At 42.3% G+C, this 19,788-nt stretch overlaps 1 protein-coding gene across 1 annotated transcript in view; it reads right to left on the bottom strand.

Annotated features, from left to right (window-relative positions):
* Nup133 (nucleoporin 133) overlaps positions 1–19,788 on the bottom strand; it is a 56,940-nt gene that overhangs the window by 13,706 nt on the left and 23,446 nt on the right. The window contains exons 12-20 of the mRNA XM_010621913.2: positions 19,000–19,091; positions 14,254–14,414; positions 13,210–13,304; positions 10,837–11,061; positions 7,000–7,122; positions 6,219–6,318; positions 5,082–5,333; positions 4,373–4,506; positions 1,432–1,590 (exon numbers count right to left, since the gene is read on the bottom strand). Coding sequence (XP_010620215.1) covers positions 1,432–1,590; positions 4,373–4,506; positions 5,082–5,333; positions 6,219–6,318; positions 7,000–7,122; positions 10,837–11,061; positions 13,210–13,304; positions 14,254–14,414; positions 19,000–19,091 — 1,341 coding nt within the window. The remainder of the gene's footprint in view (positions 1–1,431; positions 1,591–4,372; positions 4,507–5,081; positions 5,334–6,218; positions 6,319–6,999; positions 7,123–10,836; positions 11,062–13,209; positions 13,305–14,253; positions 14,415–18,999; positions 19,092–19,788) is intronic.

Here is a 19,788-nt window from a genome sequence, read left to right as displayed (position 1 = left end):
TTTTTTTTTTTTTTTTTTTTTTTTTGGTACCAGGGATCAAACTCAGAACCTTGTCCTTGTGAGGCAGGCGTCAGCACCACTGAGCTAAATTCCCGGCCCCAAGATACACATTTTGATAATCTATAATCTATATCTATTCAATTTTTTAAAAATTTTACTATAAGTTGTCATAATTGTGTATCTTTAGAGTCCAAAGCATACAATGTGGAATGATTACATAAAGTTAATTAGCATCTATCACTCAAGGACTTTTTGTGGTGATAACTGAAATTTACTCCATAAGCAGGTTTGAAATACACAACACTATTATTAACTATAGCCACCTTCTTCCTCACCTACCTGAAACTCTGCCCTTTGACCAACATCTCTCCACTCCCCCATTCAACCTCTGTAACCAGGTAAGTTTGTCTCAGATTCCACAGGTAACAGACCACGCAGTGTATGTTGCTCTGTGCCTGGCTTACTTCACAGAACACAATGTCCTCTATGTTCACCCATGTTGCTGTAAATGGCAGAATTTCCTTTTATTTAAAGGCTGAGCAGTATTCTCTAATGTGTATATGTACCACACATCCTGATTATCAGTTCATGCACTAACACTCTGCCAAAGTCCTTAAGTGGGCTATTATGAATAGCACCACGTGAATATGGGTGTGCAGTGGTCTCTCAGACACTAATTTCACATCTGGATATATATACCCACAAGTAAGGTACTGCTGGGGCAGATGGTATTTCTATTTCTAGCTTTCTACTGAACCTCCATGCAGTTTTCCGCAATGGCTGAACTGAGTTACATTCTCATCAATAGTGTGCAAGGAGACCGGGGATGTAGCACAGTGGCACCATGGCTGCCTGGCAAGCATCAAGGTACTGAGTTTGATACTCAGTACTGGGGGGAAAAAAGTGTGCAAGGGTTCCCTTTTGTCCACATTCTCACCAATCATTCATCTTTTTCATTAGAGCCAGGTATAAGGTGAGATCTCATGGTGGTTTTAATTTGCATAATCTTAACCACTAATGTTGAGAAAAACATGTTATTTGTTGGCTATTTGTTCACTTTTTTTTTTTGGTAGTTTTTCTGAGGCACGGTCTCACTGTGTAGTCCAGGTTGGTAAACTCACTGCGCGGTCCACTCATTTGTTCATTGAGAAATGTCTGCTCAGGTCTTAGCTCTTTGTTTTGGTACGGGGGATCTTGTGTTTGCGAGGCAGACATGGTGCCACTGAGCTAAATCCCTGGCCCCATTCACTCATTTTCTAATTGGGCTATTTTCTTGGTATTTTTTCTTTGTTGAGTCCTTTGTATAGTTTAGATATTAGCCCCTTTATCACATGTACAACTAGAAATAACATTTTAATTATGAAAAGCCAAATTAATACTTAAATTGCACACATCAGCTTCATATAAACTGGATAACTGACTCTTTCTTACCTTTACTAATTCTTTGTTACTAATTTCATGTAACCAGCTGAGGTGTTCATGAGCTTGTAAAAAATTTGCCAGCTGTCCATGTTGAGACAGGGGCTGAGATAATAATTTGCCCCGCTTTCCCTTTTCCAGATACCAACGAAAGAGAAAGTCTGAAAAATTCTACAAATAACAGAACCAAGAATCCATTAATATTTAGTAACACATCTTTTTAAAGTACATTTCTTATTAGTGGAATACTAAGTATCTTCCAAAGATCCCAAATCGAAATCTTTCAAACAATAAATTCCTATATTGTTATAGGAATATACAGTCAACACTTCTCTTAGAACTAGATCAGTTCCTGAGGGCTGGTTGTAACTCAAGTCGGTTGTAAGTTGGTACAGCTGAGATCTGGATGTTTACCTGGGTACACGCTACAGATAACAAGAGGCAGATGAATATTCATTAACCTAATTAACCCAAATTGTGCGTATGTCAGGCCAGTCTAAGTTGAGGGTCCACTGTATACTGTTACATATTATTAGAATATATTCCCACATGGAGGAAACGACTTTCCTATACTTCTAATTCACCTCAGGTTCAAAAAGAATCTCACTCATGATCAACAGCGTGTCAGCCTGTGTGGGAACCACGGGCCACGTTGTTATTTAAATAATAGCATTAAAAATTCAGTTCCCTAGGCACAATGACCCCACCTCAATTGGTTGAGGACAGCACCTCCTCCTCTTGGACAACACATAAGCAACATCTCTGTCTACTAGACAGCACCGAGACTGAGATGACCAAGAACAAGAATCCTTCAGGGTCAGTGCTATGGAGCTGACTGTGTGCACTGAGTGACACATTGGAATCCAGGGAGGCCTCAAAAGAACTGAGGTCAGCAGCAAAATGCATGTGACGAAAGCTGAGAAAAGTGCTAGCCCACCTCCACTCCTGATGGAAAGTGATCTGCCTCTCACCTGACCTGCCTAAGAGTAAAAGAACATTCATTTCCATTTCCATAGTTCCTTTAATAACTAACATCCAAAACACAATTTAAAAGTTATGACATGTGAGCTGGGCGTGGTGCACGCCTGTGATCCTAGCACTCGGGAGGCTGAGGTAGGAGGATCACTGTGAGTGCAAGACCAGCCTGGGCTACATAGTGAGTTCCAGGTCAGTCTCAACTACATAGTGAGACCTTGTCTCAAAAATCCAAACAGAACAACAACAACAACAACAAAAAAGTTATGACTTATGGGCTGTGGGTGTAGCTCAGTGGCACTGCGCCTGCCTGGCAAGGACAAGGTTCTGAATTCAGACCCTGGTAGTGGGAAAGGGGAAAAAATATGACATATAAGAAGCAGGAAACCCTGACTAATAAGCAACATAAAAAGGCATCCAAGACAAGAGTGGTGGTGTATGCCTGTAATTCCACCACATAAGAGGCTCAGGTAGGACTGAAAGCTGGGCTACAGGGCAAGACTGTTTCAAAAGAACCAAAAAAAAAAAAAAAGAGAGAGAGAAAGAAAGAAAAAAGAAAAAATTTAAATAGGTAACCAAAGCAGACCCAGGAATGTGTGAAGTTAGCATAAAAATACCCATTAAACCTGTTAAAGAAAAAAAAACATGGAAAAAGGATAGAAAATTGATGACCAAGGGAAAGGAATAAATATGAGAAAAGGAAATAAAGTCTTTGTAAATAGGGAGTGGTGGAGAGGTTGAAGGGAGGACAGAGGAGTGGGGAAAAAATAAGAATCAAGATATAGCATATAAAGGTACAAATTCCCAACGATGAATGTCATCATACTGCATACCTAAAATATACTAATGAACTTAATGAATAAAAAAATAAATAAAATGGACAGCTAGGACCCTTAAAAATTAAAAATTATGATTAGTCAGAAGTATTTAGCACTACTATACAATACTGGATAAGTTAGGCCCAAGAACTGAGTACTGATCCCATGAAATCAGTTAATAAAATATCATCATGCTACTAGAGATGCTGTTGTAACCAGGCGTGGTGGTGTACACCTGTAACCCCAGCACTCAGGAGGCTGAGGCAGGAGGATCAGTGAGTTCAAGGCCAGCCAGGACTATATAGTGAAATCAAGGCCAGCCTAAACTACATACAGAGATCTTGTCTCAAAAATAACAACATGGGCTGGGGATTTAGCTCAGTGGTGCCACCGCCTGCCTCTCAAGCACAAGGTCCTGAGTTTGATCAATAGTACCAAAAAACAACACTGCTGAGGACTATTTAACGAGACAGACACATGTCTGAGATGTATTATGTTGATAAAGCATGCTTATTTATGATATAGAGTAGAAAACTGGAAGTTCAAAAATCCTATATTTAGAAGGCTTCTCTCTGTGTGGTGGAATTATCAGCCTGTTTTTGTGTATATGGTTTCCTGAATTTTATACAGTATTATTTTCTTGGTAGGAAAAAAAATCAGCTTTTATACAATGTGAATAAAATGGACTTAAAGAGCAACCTAAATCACCCCGACAGTGCCAAAATGGGAAATTCATTTAAAAATGTGATGTCAAACCCAAGAAGAAAGAAGATGTGGATTTGTGCCAATCTGAGTTCTTTATGAGCAGCACCCTCTGCTCCCCAGGGTCCTTGGTTCAAACCCAACATCTCCCATGTCCCTGTGTACAAGTGCTCTCATCACAATCAAGTAAGAACAGAAGGGAAAGGTTTAGCATTCTGCAAAGGCCCGAGAATCTCTCAGTAATATTTACACATAAAGAGCCATCTGCCAACTTAAACATAACATGCAAATCAGTATCAGGCAGGAGATTAAGCTCAGACGTTCCACTGCCTGTCTCACAAATCAGTATCTTCTCATTGACATTAACTACAAAAAATTGGGAGTTCCACCTCCAAAGCCCCAACAAGGCAAAGCCTCACCACAGCATGAGCCTCTGCCCATGCACCCTGTGTCCTGACCTGATCAGCAAACTGGGTCATGTAGCGCTGCAGTCTTGTCTGGTTGTCCATCTGCTCGCACATCTGTACCAAGATGTCAAAGTCACAGTACTTCTCTGCCAGAGAAGCAGCACATGGGTACTGGCCTAGTGTGACTGGAAACGAGAAAAGAAAAAAAAAAAACAAACAAACAAAAACCCTGCTGGCAAAACTTAAATATGTAATACAAACAAAGCATTACTTGAAATTTACTTTTATTCATGTTATATACTAAGAGTAACTAATGGAGTGGGAACCTTCCCGGTGACCAGCATTCAACTTCATACCCACACAGACCTGGTAAAGATGCACAATCCACTGCTTCATTACTGCTGCCCAGACACAACGCCCTTCTGCATACCTGAGCCTGGCCTGGAGAGGAATTGTGCTGACTACCACACTATGCCATCTACACCCTCTGCCAGCCCTAACCAGACTCTGCTTATTTATATAAAGGCCAACGGTGCTGGGCTCTCAGGGTCAGTCTCCCCAGGTTAATTTATTTATTTTTCTTAGTGCCGAGGAAATACTGAAAAAAGGCTCAATAAAGTATCTATTTGCTTCACTTTAAGCTCTTAACTATGGCTGGATTGATCCTGCTACAGTGACTACACTACTTTAGCTGTGTGACCCCTTCATCCATTCTGCAAACTGACAAACCTGTAGCCCTTGCTAAATAACATGCACTTACGCAGAGCAGACAAGAGTTCTGATCTTTTCTGCAGGTATTCCATTTCTAGGTTGTCATATCTTTCTTGATCACTGGACTTGTCTAGGGACTTCAACTGTGAAACGTAACTATCCAGGAAGCAGTCGATCAGCGTGACCAGCTGCTCTGTCAAGGTGTTCCGGAGGTGACTGTCCACCTGTGGGTAAACCGTCTTCAGGATGACCCCGTGCTGGCGGGTGATTGCTGTTCGGATGCCGGTGGGACTGCCTGTGGCTGTGAAGTCACACAGGGTAACTCAGTAAGGCTTCCGTGATGGGTGGGGAAAGATCAAATGCCTCAAAACTATGTCTCTTCACTGCTAATGAAAGACAAATCAGTGTTCAGGTGACCCTGCCTACCCTGCTTGAACCCTTCTTCTCTGTGGAGATTTCCTTAGTTCAATCCGGTAAGTGGGATGCTTCCTCCTAAATCCCTTCAATGCTTCCCCAGTTACTTTGTGACCTTAAATCAACACAAAATATAGCCCATTCCTCCAGGGTCAAGACCTGCTTCTATTGTTTGTATTGAAGCCTAGTAGGTGCATAAGAAGTATCAGTCAAATAGGGAACTCTCTTGGCCAAAGGATTAAAGCAATATTGATAAGAACTGCTTGCTTTGAAGATGACACTTAAGTTTTTTCTCTTTTCATTCACAAACCTGTACAAGGGGAGTAATAGCTTCCAAGCACAATGGGCTATTAGAGCTCTACTTTGTAGAGTAGACTCTTTTTTTTTTTTGGTACTGGAATCACACTCAGGACCTTGTGCTTGTGAGACAGGCGGCAGCACCGCTGAACTAAGTCCTTGGCCCTAGACTCTTCTGTTTGTTTTTGGTACTGGGGATTGAACTCGGGTCCTTGTGCTTGCAAGGCAGGCGGTGGAACCACTGAGCTAAATCCCCAGCCCTAGAGTAGGCTCTTAGAACAACAGCATATATTACCTGTCCATGGAATGTACTCGGGCTCTTTTCTTGGAGAACTAAGTCTGGCCCTAGACTCTTCTGTTTGTTTTTGGTACTGGGGATTGAACTCGGGTCCTTGTGCTTGCAAGGCAGGCGGTGGAACCACTGAGCTAAATCCCCAGCCCTAGAGTAGGCTCTTAGAACAACAGCATATATTACCTGTCCATGGAATGTACTCGGGCTCTTTTCTTGGTGGTTCTTCTCTTCTATACAAGGAGCTTCTGTTTTGGCGATAGTGACTAGCAGCTTGCAGCATATCCTGGAAAAATAAAAAGCATTATCTCAGCCAAGTGGGAAGCACAGATCACTGTGTTCCTGAAGACAGTCTGAGACCTAAAGCCTACTGATAAGGAAAATACTGAACATTGTTTGTGGTCCTTCCTACTTCTGAAATTTGTTTTATTTCACAATTTAACTTCAATTTTGGTAAAGTATAACCAAAGCAGAAAAACCAGAACTATAAAGTCTAAAAGCTAAAATCAAAGTATTTTAATAATGTAGAAAGCAAGTTTTCAGTAATTAAAAACTAGAAGCAGGGCATATTGGCACAGGCCTGCAAGCCCCTCAGAGGCTGAAGTGGAAGGATTGCTTGAGCCCAGGAATTCAAGGCCAGCCTGAGCAGCAGAGCAGAAGGGAGTGGGAGAGAGGCATAAATACTAATATTTTTACAACTACAAAAACATCCCTCTCCAAATAAAAGGTTTATTCTACCAAACAGAAACTCAGGGTCACAGGATCTCATAATTTGCACAAGGTAAATATTCTAAATATTTGTTAGCTGATTGATAAAATTAGTATTTTTCTAACTTTTGGGAGTTAACAAATGGCTAAGCCCTTATAAATGACTGGCAATTCAGAGCAGGGGAAGGAAGCCACTTTCTCCTCTCCCAGCTCTGGGCTTCCTGGCTGGCTGGCTGATACCATCCAGGTCAGGCCACACCTTGAGAACAGTGTTGACGTTGATCGCCACCTCAGCCCATTCGACAGAGTCCAGCGGCGCATCCCTCAGAACTTGCTCTTCGTGATCCAGAAGACACTCACAGATGGTATCCACCTGGGATACCTGTGGGGAGACAGGAGCCGCTCTTACCACAGGCTTGGCAATGACTACCTACTCATTAAGCTATATCCTGATTATTAGATGGGAGAAAATTCATTGGCAGTGAACAGTGATAATAAATGTAAAAACCAAAAAAATTTTAATCTCCTAAATTTTAACAGAGCACATAACTATGTCTTATAAGCAGTCAAAACCTGCTGTTATCAGATAGCTTTTAAATTTTATACTCTAAGAAACAAATACTTATTATTTGTTATCTACTAGTGCTTAATGCAACCTTTAAATAGCACTAGGCTACAAATGATGTTACTTTATGATGTAAGACCATAAATAAATAAACTGATTAGAATAATGACTTAAAACTTAATTTTTTATTAGAATTCCTCTCCTTCAGACACAGTAGAAATGTTTGTAGAACAGCAATAACAATATAATGAACTAAAAACATAACTTTAATTCTTCTATTTTGGTCATTAACACGTGGAGATAAGCTTTAGGCATTGAAACTCATTCCCAGTTTCCAGACTCAGCTAAGCCTCCCCCTTTTATTTGGTGTGTATGACAGTTCTAAGCATTCAGAATAAAGAAATCAGACTCACTGTCCTTCACAAGCACACAAACTAGCAGACAGAGCAGGTTTTGTACACATGTAAAACCTGGCCCACACAATGCCACTCTTCCTGGTAGGCCTTGTTCTCCCTTGTGTACGTCTGAGGTTATCAAAGGCACCCTTACAGCCTGAGTCAGAAACCTTCAACACATTTAATTTGTGCAATTAAGTGTAAGAATTTTTTATATATTAGCATGAAAAATATTGAAATCACAATCCATCAGCTCTCATATCCACGGATCCCACAGGTTATGGATTCAACCAACCTCATAGTAAAACTACTAGGAGAAAAATTACATTGCTGAAGTGTATATGGAGGTAGGCCTATTAATGGGTGCATCTGAACTGAACATATAAAGACCTTTTTAAAAATTATTTACTAAACAATATAATCTAACAGCTGTTTCCATAGTGTTTACACTGTATTAGATATTATAAATAATCTAGAGATAATTTAAAGTATACAGAAGAGCCAGGTGTGGTGATACCTGTAATCCCAGCACTTGGGAGGCTGAGGCAGGAGAATCACCACAAGTTTGAGGCCAGCCTGTGCCACACAGTGAGACCCTGTCTCAAACAAAACAAAATAAAACAATAATAACAAAGTATACAGGAGGCTATGTAGAAGTTATATGCAAATTCTACACCATTTTATATAAAGAACTTTTTGATTTGGTATCTGTAGGGAGGTCTTGGAATGAAGATCCTGTGGATACCAAAGAATTATTATCTAATATAAAAGGAAATAAAATGCTAAAACACTTCTGGTCTATCGTGTGTGCTCACTGCTCATAGGCCATGCCAACACAGCCTGTACCTCAGGCAGTGAACTCTGAGGGATACCAGGAACTTCCCAAACTGGAGACAAGCAAGGTGGGGAGGCATCACCAAGCAGGCTCTGTGTGACAGTACCGCCACATCTAAAACAGCTCCACATAAGGCCACCAATCCAAGACTGACTTGGCCTAACTGGCTCTTCTTCAAATGCTGATACCCTTCATAAATGGAATTTGCCATCCTCACCTGAATGGACAGGGAAAGAGGAAAAAACAAATTCCTACATGTGTACATTCGTGGTATTACCACAACCCTTCTTCCCACCTCTTCTTGGCCTTGTGGTCATGAGGTGGGAGGTGGGGGCAGTGCAGCCATGGAGAGCAGAGGATCGGAATGTGCACTCTGGCTCTGGGGACCCTGCTCAACATAGACACCTCTATGCAGAGTGCTCTTTCAAAGGGCCAATCACGCTTTTTGTTTGCTGCATAATATTCCTAAAGTACTATCATAAATTATGTATCCAAGTGACAATTTCCAAACGCTTCTCTCTTATTCTGTTCACAGAAAAGAGTACATATACTGAATGAACTACTGTGCTATGCCCTCTGATCCAAATGCAGAAAAAAGAAAAAGGCTCTTGTCCAGTTCTTTCAAATAATCCATCACCAATAAATTTTGTTTTACCATATAAAGTTATGTAGAGATAAAGACCAAAGAGGATAAAGGCCACAGTTTGACTTGCTAGATCAGGAAATTAGAAGTGGATTATTTATCCTTTTTCCAAATTGCTGACAAATTTTCTAGATTAAAAAAAAAAAAAAAAAAAAAAAAAAAAGCACAGCCAGGCATGGTAGCACACACCTACAATCCCAGCCCTCTGGAGGCTGAGGCGGGAGGCTCACAAGTTGGAGCTAAGCCTGAGCAATTTAGTGAGACCCTATCTCAAAAAATTTTCTAAAAAAAAAAAAAAAAAAAAAAAAAAGCACAGCCAGGCATGGTAGCACACACCTACAATCCCAGCCCTCTGGAGGCTGAGGCGGGAGGCTCACAAGTTGGAGCTAAGCCTGAGCAATTTAGTGAGACCCTATCTCAAAATAAAAAAATTTAAAAAAGGGCTGGCGATGTAGCTTAGTGTGAGGTTCCAGAGTTCAATCTTCAGTACTGTGAAACAAAATGTGCTTTTCCTCCTGTTCCCTAGGAATTAAACAAGCACAAACAAGAAATCTAAACTAAATGCAGTTATGAGAGGAATAAAACCCGAACCTAGGTTATGGTACATCAAACAATGAGAAAAGGAGGCCTGTCAGATACCAGACACAGCCAGGCTAGAGGAGCTGGATTTTTAGTCACCTAGGAGCTCCTCAAGTGTACAGGAAAATTCCAAATTTCAGAGCTGAGGGAAAAGTTGGCTCTGTGTCTAAATCAGATACCAACACCTCAAAGGGAAACAAGACAGCCCTAGTTAAAGGACTGCAAGTTCCAGAAGTGAGCTATGCACATGCAAGAGCAGAGCTGAGGAGTGGGCTGAGAACTTGGCTCCACAGACTTAGTCCAGAAAACTGTCACCAAGCCTGATCACCACTTCTCTGAGGGTACACAGTCTGCTCCACCACCTCACCAAGCTGTGGGGCACCACACAAAAGCAGGAAGTATGTTACTAACTCAAAGTCCAGCTGCCACCTGCTGGCTGACATCTTAATTTTTTCTCCCTCCAAAGTTTATAGCTGAGCCTCCTTCTCCTCTGAAAATGAACCTGGCTTGGAAACTGAGGCTAAGCAGAACCTTAGCAGGGAGCCAAAGAGAGGTCTGGGGAAGGGCTGCTCACAGAGCCATGGACAAGACTATGGGCCCAGTGGGAAGGAGAAGTATTCCTGGGTGAGCATGCCAGCCCAGGTAGGAGGAGCATGGAGAGGAAATAGGTATTGACTGCAGAGGCAGAAGGCTGGACACGGAGCAGGTCCCTGAATTGGACACAGCCAGTGTGCTATGGATCCAGGTAAGTGAATGGCTGGGAGAATGGCTACTCCATCTTCTGCCTTCTGCACTTCTCATACCCCATAGGAGGCCAGAGAGCAAGGAGCCCACAAGGCAGCCAGCTTCCTGTGGCAGAGCCCAGAGAGGACGTGTGGAGAGACAAAGGAAACCTCAGGCTCTGTATATAGACTAGGTAACAAACGAGGGACATTTCTCCGTGACAGTATCCAGAAAACAGAGAAGGCAACTTCAAATTTCAAGATTTAGTCTGTCCTCTCTCTGACCTGCCTGGCGATGATGAACACACAGCCCAGCTCTGAAAGCTCCAGGAAAGCACAAATGATTATGAGTCTGACCTCACGAAAGAAGACGTCTGCGGGAGTCAGGCTGCCCGGGATGTCACACCCCCTCTTGTTCAGAGCAATCAGAATGGCTGCATTCACGAGGTCTGGCAGCCGTGAGTGGTGGTTCTTGAGAGCGATGGTGGCTGACAGCTTTTCTGCATGCTCACATAGAAGCAGCCGGGTTGCCATCAGTGTCCCTCTGACTGGAGAAGTGTCCAGGCGCCCAAACAAGCCAACCTCACAGAAGACAGACACATGTGCTCAGTAAGCTTTCACAGCCACATGCAAACTAACAGTGACGCCCTTCCCCTCCAGCCCTGGGCTCTCCCACCACAGGCCTGCAGCTGCTTTCTCTACTCAGCTGTTCTCAGCACACACACAGTAACACCCCTCAGGAGGTGAAGCTGTTCCTGTCAAGGTTCCCCTATAGTTTCTATCCATGGCTATTGCCTCTACCTAACCAAATTCCTTAACTGCTGCTTGTGGTAATCAAAGTAACTAAATTGTTCTTTTCTGTCTACACCAGTGAATTTGCCTGTATTCCAGGCATTGAGGTACTAGAAACTCAGCAGCCTCCATCCCCAATGGCTGATTTCAGAACCAAAAGTCTTACAGAGAGAGAGTCTGCACTCCTTTCTCCTACTTCTGATTTAATGACACCCATTTCTGGTGAGTCACAATGGTGTAGTTTTCCTACACTTGATCTTAGCCAAAAGGCCAATAAGCAATGGTCTAGGAGTTTTCCTAAGTGTTCTAATTTGATCAAACATTATAGCACCAGAAACTAGGAAGCAACTAAGACAAAACATAAATAATGTTTTCTACATTAAAATATAATTCTTTTCATTAATGAGTAATCTGTTTTCTCTAATTTACTTATGTACCTGCTTCTGCAGTATTTATATGCTTGCAGATATGTTTTTGAACCTTGTTAAATTTGATGGTACTGTTTTTAACATTTTGATATTGTTTTTAATGACTATGAAATGTTTTCCTGAATCAATCTGTCTTAATTCATTCAACCTGTTCACCTGATTATTTTTCACAAAAGGGAAGGGGACCAAGAGGGTTAAAATGGGTTCTGTACATTACCAACCCCCTATGAGGAATGTAATAATTGTATACTGTAAATATATACTAATAAAAAATAAAAATTGAAAAAATTAAGCATTTCTGTCTTTATGATTTGAATTCACTTCCTGGCTCCTTAAAAAAAATCTCTTAGATACTGTTCTTCTGCAAGGCCTCCCAAAGCCTATATGCAGACTGCTCTAAAGCTCAGCTGTGTGCTGAGAAAAACACAGAGAGGATAACCAGGCTGACCGCCCCTCCTACCCCTCTACACAAGGCACTCAAGCTTCCTCCCTCCTCACCAGAAATAAGCATTCAAGAGTTCTGAGGCACCGCCATCACTGCCTACCCTCTTCAGAATAAGGATACACCTGGCTGCCGATTAACTGGCTTGAGGATATCAAATGCCCTTCATTGAGAAGTCTTTCCTTAGATAGATGATTCAGTGACACAAGTTTCAGTAACCACTAATGCAAATGCTTCCCAACTGTGAATATATGTAAATCTGAACATTCAGGGCATAGCCACAATGGGGTTTTCAGACCTTGGTAGACAGTGCCAGCAGCTGAGACTCTGACAAGGTCTCTGGACGACAAAGCTGGGCCAAAAGATGACACAGGTCCAAGCCTTTGACGGCTGCGGCCTCTGATAAATGGGTGTGCCCAAAGTTTGGCACCCCTACCCCCAGCATGCACACCCTCTTACAATGTGACTTTGCCTTCCACCCATCAGGAGTTTCTCTGTCCCTTCCATCTGGACTGGTTGCACTTCGTTTTGAGTAATTTCACTTTCTTCCTAACATATAAAACCAATTTATGAAACCCTAAGTTTTTATATAAACACATACAGAAAATCTAAATGAAACTGTTCTTAAAAAGGTTTCAGGGCTGGGTATTTAGCTCAGTGGTGCCACCACCTACCTCGCAAGTGCAAGGTCTGAAGTTCGATCCCCAGTATCAAAAAAACCCAAAAAACAAAAACACTGAAATACGCTACTTTTTTTTTCTTTCAACTGTATCCTCTTTCACAGATTATTTTATTTTGTTTGTTTGTTTGTTTGGGTACCAGGGTTCAAACTCAGGACCCTACGCTTGTGAGGCAGGCAGAACCACTGAGCTAAATTTCTGGCCCCTTTCAATTGTATTCTGGCCCATTTCAATTGTCCTTCCTGGACACAGAAGATGAAGGCCATGAGTCAGGTCCCAGCCCAGGCAATACCTCAGATGGAAAGCAGGGACACCCTATTGGCTAGAAAGACCGCCAGAGGCAGCAACAGATCCACTTGCAGCCTCAGGACCCAGAACACACTCTTACTTGGTGAAGGAAGTCCATGAGGAGACAGTGGGCTTTCATCTTGTCTTCCAGCTGATGGAGAATGATCAGAGAGGTGTTGCTCAGCCCAGGGGCCTCTGTTAAGAGATAAAACCCCGACATCTGCTTTTATAATTACTGCTAGTAAATTTAAAAAATAAGAGAATTTAAAAAAAGAATACTATCTTATCAGTTAAAAATCTTTTTTTAAATTTTGAGACAGAGTCTCACTATGTAGTTCAGGCCATCCTTGAATCTGCTGTGTAGCCAAGGCTGGCTATGAATTCAGAGGTCTGCCTGCCTCAGCTTCCCAAGTGCTGGGACTAAGGCATGGGCCACCACACTTGGCTAAGTAAAGCAGTATACATATACATTGCTAAAGAGTTTTAAAATTTAGAGAAAACTTTGGGGAGGGGCATTATACAATTCATACTGTATTTATTCAAGTCAAAAAGTGTACTACATTTAGTTTAGTCACTGTATAATTCCAAAAAGGTGGGTAGTGATGCTCTCTTCCCTCATTCCTATTGATGCTGAGCAGACTTGCTTGAAGCAGGATCATTAAGAAAAGAAATGTTCATTTGTGCCAGCCTGCTGGAGCTCAGGAACTGCAGTGAGGCCTTGATGTTACAGAGGTAAGGGCTGGTTGTCTGGGACAGGCAGGAGGACATGATGTGGCCACTTCTATACTGGGACTTGTTTCCGGCTACTCTTGGACAACATGTGAATTCTATTAGCCAAATACAATGATTATACCAGAATTATTTAATTTGGGGCAAGTAAGTGTCAAATGCCTACCTACATCAAGTTCCTTTCAGAAGTAAAATGCTGAGAACCCAAAGTAATCTAACTCAGAAAGAATAACTGAAATTTGCTCCAATATTTCCTCATTATTTTATTATCTAGATCTAACCTGGGTGCTTTTAACATAGGTTAAAATGTGGGTTATAGCCTTTTAACTAACGTGCTTTGAGACACACTGAATGAAGAACAAGAAAATCTTTCTCAAACAAATTCCTCCACCACTCAGTAAAATTGAAATCTTACCTTCAGGGACAGATTCAGCCCACCGTGGATCAGAAGCTGGATAGTCATCTATCAAGTCGACACTGATCTGGGTGACAGCCCTGTCTAGTTCAGTATCAGCATCCATGTCGGAGTGGGAAAACAGCTCATCAACCATCATTTGAGCATGGCCCAAATCTTTCCTGAAATAAAATTGGAAAACAGGCTGGGAGTGGTGGTGCACACCTATGATCCCAGCATGTAGGAGGCTAAGGCAAGAGGATCATTGCAAGTTTGAGTCCAGCCTGGGCTACATCAGGAGTCCAAGGCCAGCCTGTACTACAAAGCAAGACCCTATCTCAAAAAAAAAAAAAAAAAAAAACAAAACAAAAAGAAAGAAAGAAAATAAAACCATGAAAGGAAGCAAAACATCCCAGAAAACTGTGGCATTAAAATCCCATGTGGAGGTTTTAGCCCAAAATATTGTTAATAACAATTAAAAGGGAAAAAACTATTATGTAGTCATTAATAATATACTGAATACTTAGAACATGCTAGGCCCTAGACACTGAATGACGGACAAGACATCAAAATCAGTATTGGGCTTCAGAAAGTAGGCAGTGTCAGGACTCCTGAGTCAGTTAAACAAACTGTGATACACGCATGTAAGAAGTATCAGGATAGGGAAGAAGAGGACTACTGAGCCACAGAGGGGCTGCCCTACCACAGACTGGAGGATGTGGAAGGAATACATGAGCCTGTCAGTCAGCAAGTAAGCTATCTGAAGGGTGTGCAGCCATGTGGGAGGTGGAGACTGCTCAGGGAGAGAAGAGTGTGGAAAAAAGCTTCCAGAACAATCATCTGAAGGACAGGCAAATCCCTAAAGAGCAAACTCTCTTCTAAACTGGGCAGAGACATTACAGGACAACCAGGGTACCAATGAGAACAAGGGGGCCAGGCAGGGCTCACATTCAGAAGGGACAAATCAAAACATCAGAGAACACAGTGCTGTAAGCCACACTGAAGAGTTTATACTTGGTCCCAGGCACCAAGGTGTGGCAACAAAGAGGAGGTATCATGATTTCTTCCAAAAGACCATCCTAAATCTATTAAGTACCAGGGAAGTGAGATGGCAAATAAAATATGAGGGCAATAACCTAATTAGGAGAAAACAGAAAACTTGGTTGAAAAATTCCAATTTAACTGCTCTGCAATTCTGTTGAGAAGAATCAACTTTTTTAGGATTCCTTGCTGAGTGCCCTAAGAATGGTCACATGTGAAGTTCACAAGCAGGCCTAGGCGGTAGCCCTGTTAGAGGACAAGAACACAACCCAGCTAAGGCCAGGGATCCCTTTCCATGCCTAGTAACCCTCCAGGATACCTCACACTGACCACCCTGGGAGGAGCGTGCTCCCTCCTCACAGGGCTGAGATCAGGGACCCCTCTCCGTGCCTAGTAATCCTCCCACAGAACATCTCATACTGACCGCACTGGGATGGACAGTATTCCCACAACCCCACACATGTATATCTACAGCCTCAGAATGTGAATACGAGTAAGACTTCTACAGATTTAAGATTAGGATTAGGGGGCTGGGTATTTAGCTCAGTGGTTCCTCTGCCTGCCTCGCAAGTGCAAAGTCCTGAGTTTTATCCCCAGTAACAAACAAAACAAAACAAAAAAATTAGGATTAGGGTAGGCCCTAAATCCAATAATGGTGTCCTTTAAGAAGGTCATGTGCAGATGGCTACACTGGGATGACACCACGAGACAATGGTGGCAGAAATGGAATGATGGGCCCCTAAGCCAAACAACCATGAGAAGCCAGGAGAGAAACTTGAAGTATTCTTCCCCAGGGCCTTCAAGGAAGCACAGCTTTGCTGGTCCTTGATTTTGGATTCCTGGCCTCCAGAAGTATGAGATAATATTGTACTCTTCTATTATTCACCAGTTTTGGGGGAATTTGTATGACAGCCGTAAGAAACTAACATAATGACGATGTTGACTAACTACATCATCATTTACATCTGATAGAACTGCAATTAAAGGATAAACTTGCCAGGCGTGGTAGCACACACCTGTGATCCCAGCAGTTGGGCAGTCGAAGCAGGAGAGTTGTCCCAAGTTCAAGGCCAGTCTGGGCTATGTTGTGAATTCAAGGCCAGCCTGAACTACACAGGCTGTCTCAAAAATGAACGAATGAATGAATGATAAACTTGCCCAAGATAAATAATTCAAATAAACCATGCAACAAAACAAGATTATAAGAATACTATTTAGTAAAGAGAAAAAGAATCTTGTCTAATGTTACCCTCTTCTGGACAAGATATTAGCTCAGCAAATCATTAGGTGGCAATTTTTTTTTTTTTTTGGTACCAGGGATCAACTCAGGCCCTTGTGCTTCCAAGGCAGGGGGTGGTACCACTGAGCTAAATCCCCGGACCAACTGGCAAATAATTTTAAAACCAGGAAAGCACTGTAGAGTCTGTTATTCCTTCAATGACAACGTTATGCGTCAGATACCACCACAAACGAGGTTATAGGTTCATGACCCGGGGACTAGAGGAAATAGAGGCAGTAATTTTGAGTATTTAAAAATAAAAACATGCTAACTACTCCAGTCAACTCAGTGTAAAGGAAGAAACAGAGTACCAGGAGTGTTATGTAACCTGTTCAGTCTCACACAGCTCATGTAGTGGTGGGGTGGAGAGGCTGGATCACAAGCTTCCTGAGTATTATTCAATTGTGATTTCATTTAAGGAAGGTGATATGCAGTGGTAAACTGAAATCTGAATTCACCCACAAGTGCCCTCCCACTGTAGACCCACCGGTGAGCCTTGCTCTGGCTAAAAGGATACCAGCAAACTTCAATGAGCAGACTCAAGCTTCCAATGCCCTGAGGCACTCTGTACCCTCCATTCTGTGAACAAGCTCAGGTAGCCTCTCAGACAATGGAGTGACAAGTCTGTGGGAAGTAAGTTTGAAAGAAGGGGCTGGAAATGACCAGAAAACGTCTGAAGTGATCTCTTGGTAAGACAGACCCCATGAGAAAGTACAGAAAAATTCCTAAAAGCATGAACGGTCAGGGGTCAAGGATTTAGTTCAGTGGCACCACACCAGCCTGGCAAGCGCAAGGTCCTGAGTTTGATCCCCAGTTCCACAAAAAAATAAATAAATGAAAAGAATGAACGGTCAGGATGAAGCAGGTAACCTAGTTGCACTACTGGTTATGGGAATAGAAAGGTGACAGGGCAAAGGGTGAGTTTCCCTAGACTGACAGACAAAAGATTTTCAATTATATTTTTTGAGTTAATGCAAATCAAAAGCAAAATAATACAAAAGGTAACTTTAAAGAAAACATGCTATAAAAGCAGGAATAGTACTTTAGCAAAAAAAAAAAGGGGGGGGTGACTGGGGATTTAGCTCAGCGGTTCGGTGGCCTGCCTTGCAAGCGCAAGGACCTGAGTTCAATCCCCGGTACCAAAAAAAACCCAAAAACAAACATCAAATGCACAGAACTTAAGAGTGTATCTACTGGGCTGAGGATTTAGCTTAATGGTTCTGCCGCCAGCCTTGCAATCACAAAGACCCAAGTTTGATTCCCAGTACCATAAAAACAAAGAAAAGTATATCTACTAATTTGACTCTCAGGGCCACTTGGCCATGTCTGCAGATGAAGGGGAAGAGGGAAAGGTGCTGCTGGCCAGTGGGAAGAGGCCAGTGATGCTGCTCAACAGCCTGAAGTTCACAGGACATTCCCGCAGCAAGCAAGCACCTGCCTCAAATGTCAACATGCTCGTGAGAGGCCACCAGTGTGCTGGCCAGCCCAGGCCCTGCAAACATGCGTGAGCCCATCCAAAAACAGCCAGCCTCACTCCTGGCCACTATGAGCAAGTCCAGATGGGATTGGTCCAACTGCCACCCAAGCCCAGTCTCAAACAGCCAAACCAGGGCACCTAAGCCACAAAACTTAGGGGCCACTAAGTTTTACAGTGATTTGTATGTAGGAAAACTCAACTAACAAGCCAGTAAATTGCTAAGTTCTTTCATAACTATGATAAAACTGCCCTGAGATTTAACTGCTTATCATGCACAAAAGACCTTGCAACCCAGCCTCAAGACTGCCAGCTTCAATGGTTCATTGCTTTCCACAAAGTGCAGCATGAGTTAGTGTTAGGGAATTGATCATGTTAAAGTATGCTGTGATGCCGCCTCACAGGCTGCATTCTCCTGTATATCTTGGCTCCTAAAATGACCTCATGCCCTTATCTCTGGTTTCCGTCCCCACCAAGGCCACAGTGGTCCAGGAAACTTGAAACCTGTGTCTGCAGGACTGGGCCCATAAAAGCAATTTGGCCTGTGATAGGTTAAAAGTAACTCACTCCTCATAAATAAGCAATAGCCCACCCCAAAACTGATAAAAGGACCTTCGTTTTTTTGTTCTTCTCTCTCCTTCTGCTTCTTCTTCCTCCTCTCTCTCTCTCTCTCTGCCTTCCTGCCTCCTGCTCGCCTCCCTACAATAAAGATCTCCTGCCAGACCTCTCGGTGCGTGAGTGGCCTAATTGGGAAGGGGCACGCGAAACCCCTTTCAGTTAGATCAGAAGCTTTCCCAGCCAAGCTCAAAAGTTTAGAGTAACTGTTCATGAAGTCACCAATGTGCAGAAAAGCCTGCTCCTCTTGGTAGTATCACTCTTCCAACTTGCTCGTCCTGTCGCTCAACCTGCAGCATGTGTCAGTAGAAGATATTCCAGTCATGTCGCAAACCCTGATCTTAAAGATAGGCCATACCTACAGTAGTGCAGAAAGGCAGCTTTCAGTAGTTTTGTTTTATCTTCCTGTGCTATGGTTTCATTCTTTGTGGTGGTCTCAAACACCATACTCTGCAAAGAAACAAGTTATAGTTTACAGGTCAAAGAATCAAAACATTCCTAATTGTTCCAGAATGAACTGGACCTATCCTACAACAGGACAATAACACATACAAACTGTTACTAAATCATCTAACAAACTTGTTTATATGCCCAGGCATTTACTGAACATGACAAACAGAACTTAACAATTAATCAAAGCCCCAAAGGTGGATAACTCAAAATTCTGAGTAAGGCCAGCAATTCCGGCTACCCAGGAGACTAGAACAAGAGGATCAGAAGTTCAAGGCCAGTCTGGGCAACTTAGTGAGACCGTCTCAAAATAAAAAATAAAAAGGGTTGGAGGTGCAGGATTTAATCCTCAGTTCTGCCAACAAACAAACAAACAAACAAATGCGCGTGCACACACACACACACAAATTGAAGATTTCATCATGACCAATACATCTTTCACAGATTTGCACTTATACAGCTCATCACAATGTATACTATTAAGCATGTAGGTGATTACAAGATTAAACAAGGATTCAGAAAAACTTAAAAAGAAATGGAATATTGTAAGGTAGTTTCAAAACACACTATAGTATTTCAATATAACCACATAATTATAAAACTAAGTTTAAAAACTTTACTTTCTGTAGAAATTGTACCAAGTCACTTTATGTAGCTCAGACTGGTCTTGAACTCACAGTGCTCCTCCTGTCTCAGC

The sequence above is a fragment of the Fukomys damarensis genome, unplaced genomic scaffold, assembly GCF_012274545.1.
Source record: "Fukomys damarensis isolate Sample0158 unplaced genomic scaffold, DMR_v1.0_HiC HiC_scaffold_10, whole genome shotgun sequence".
Classification (NCBI taxonomy): Eukaryota; Metazoa; Chordata; class Mammalia; order Rodentia; family Bathyergidae; genus Fukomys; species Fukomys damarensis.
The sequence above is the reverse complement of the archived record's forward strand: the minus strand, read 5'-3'. Positions and strand labels throughout refer to the sequence as shown.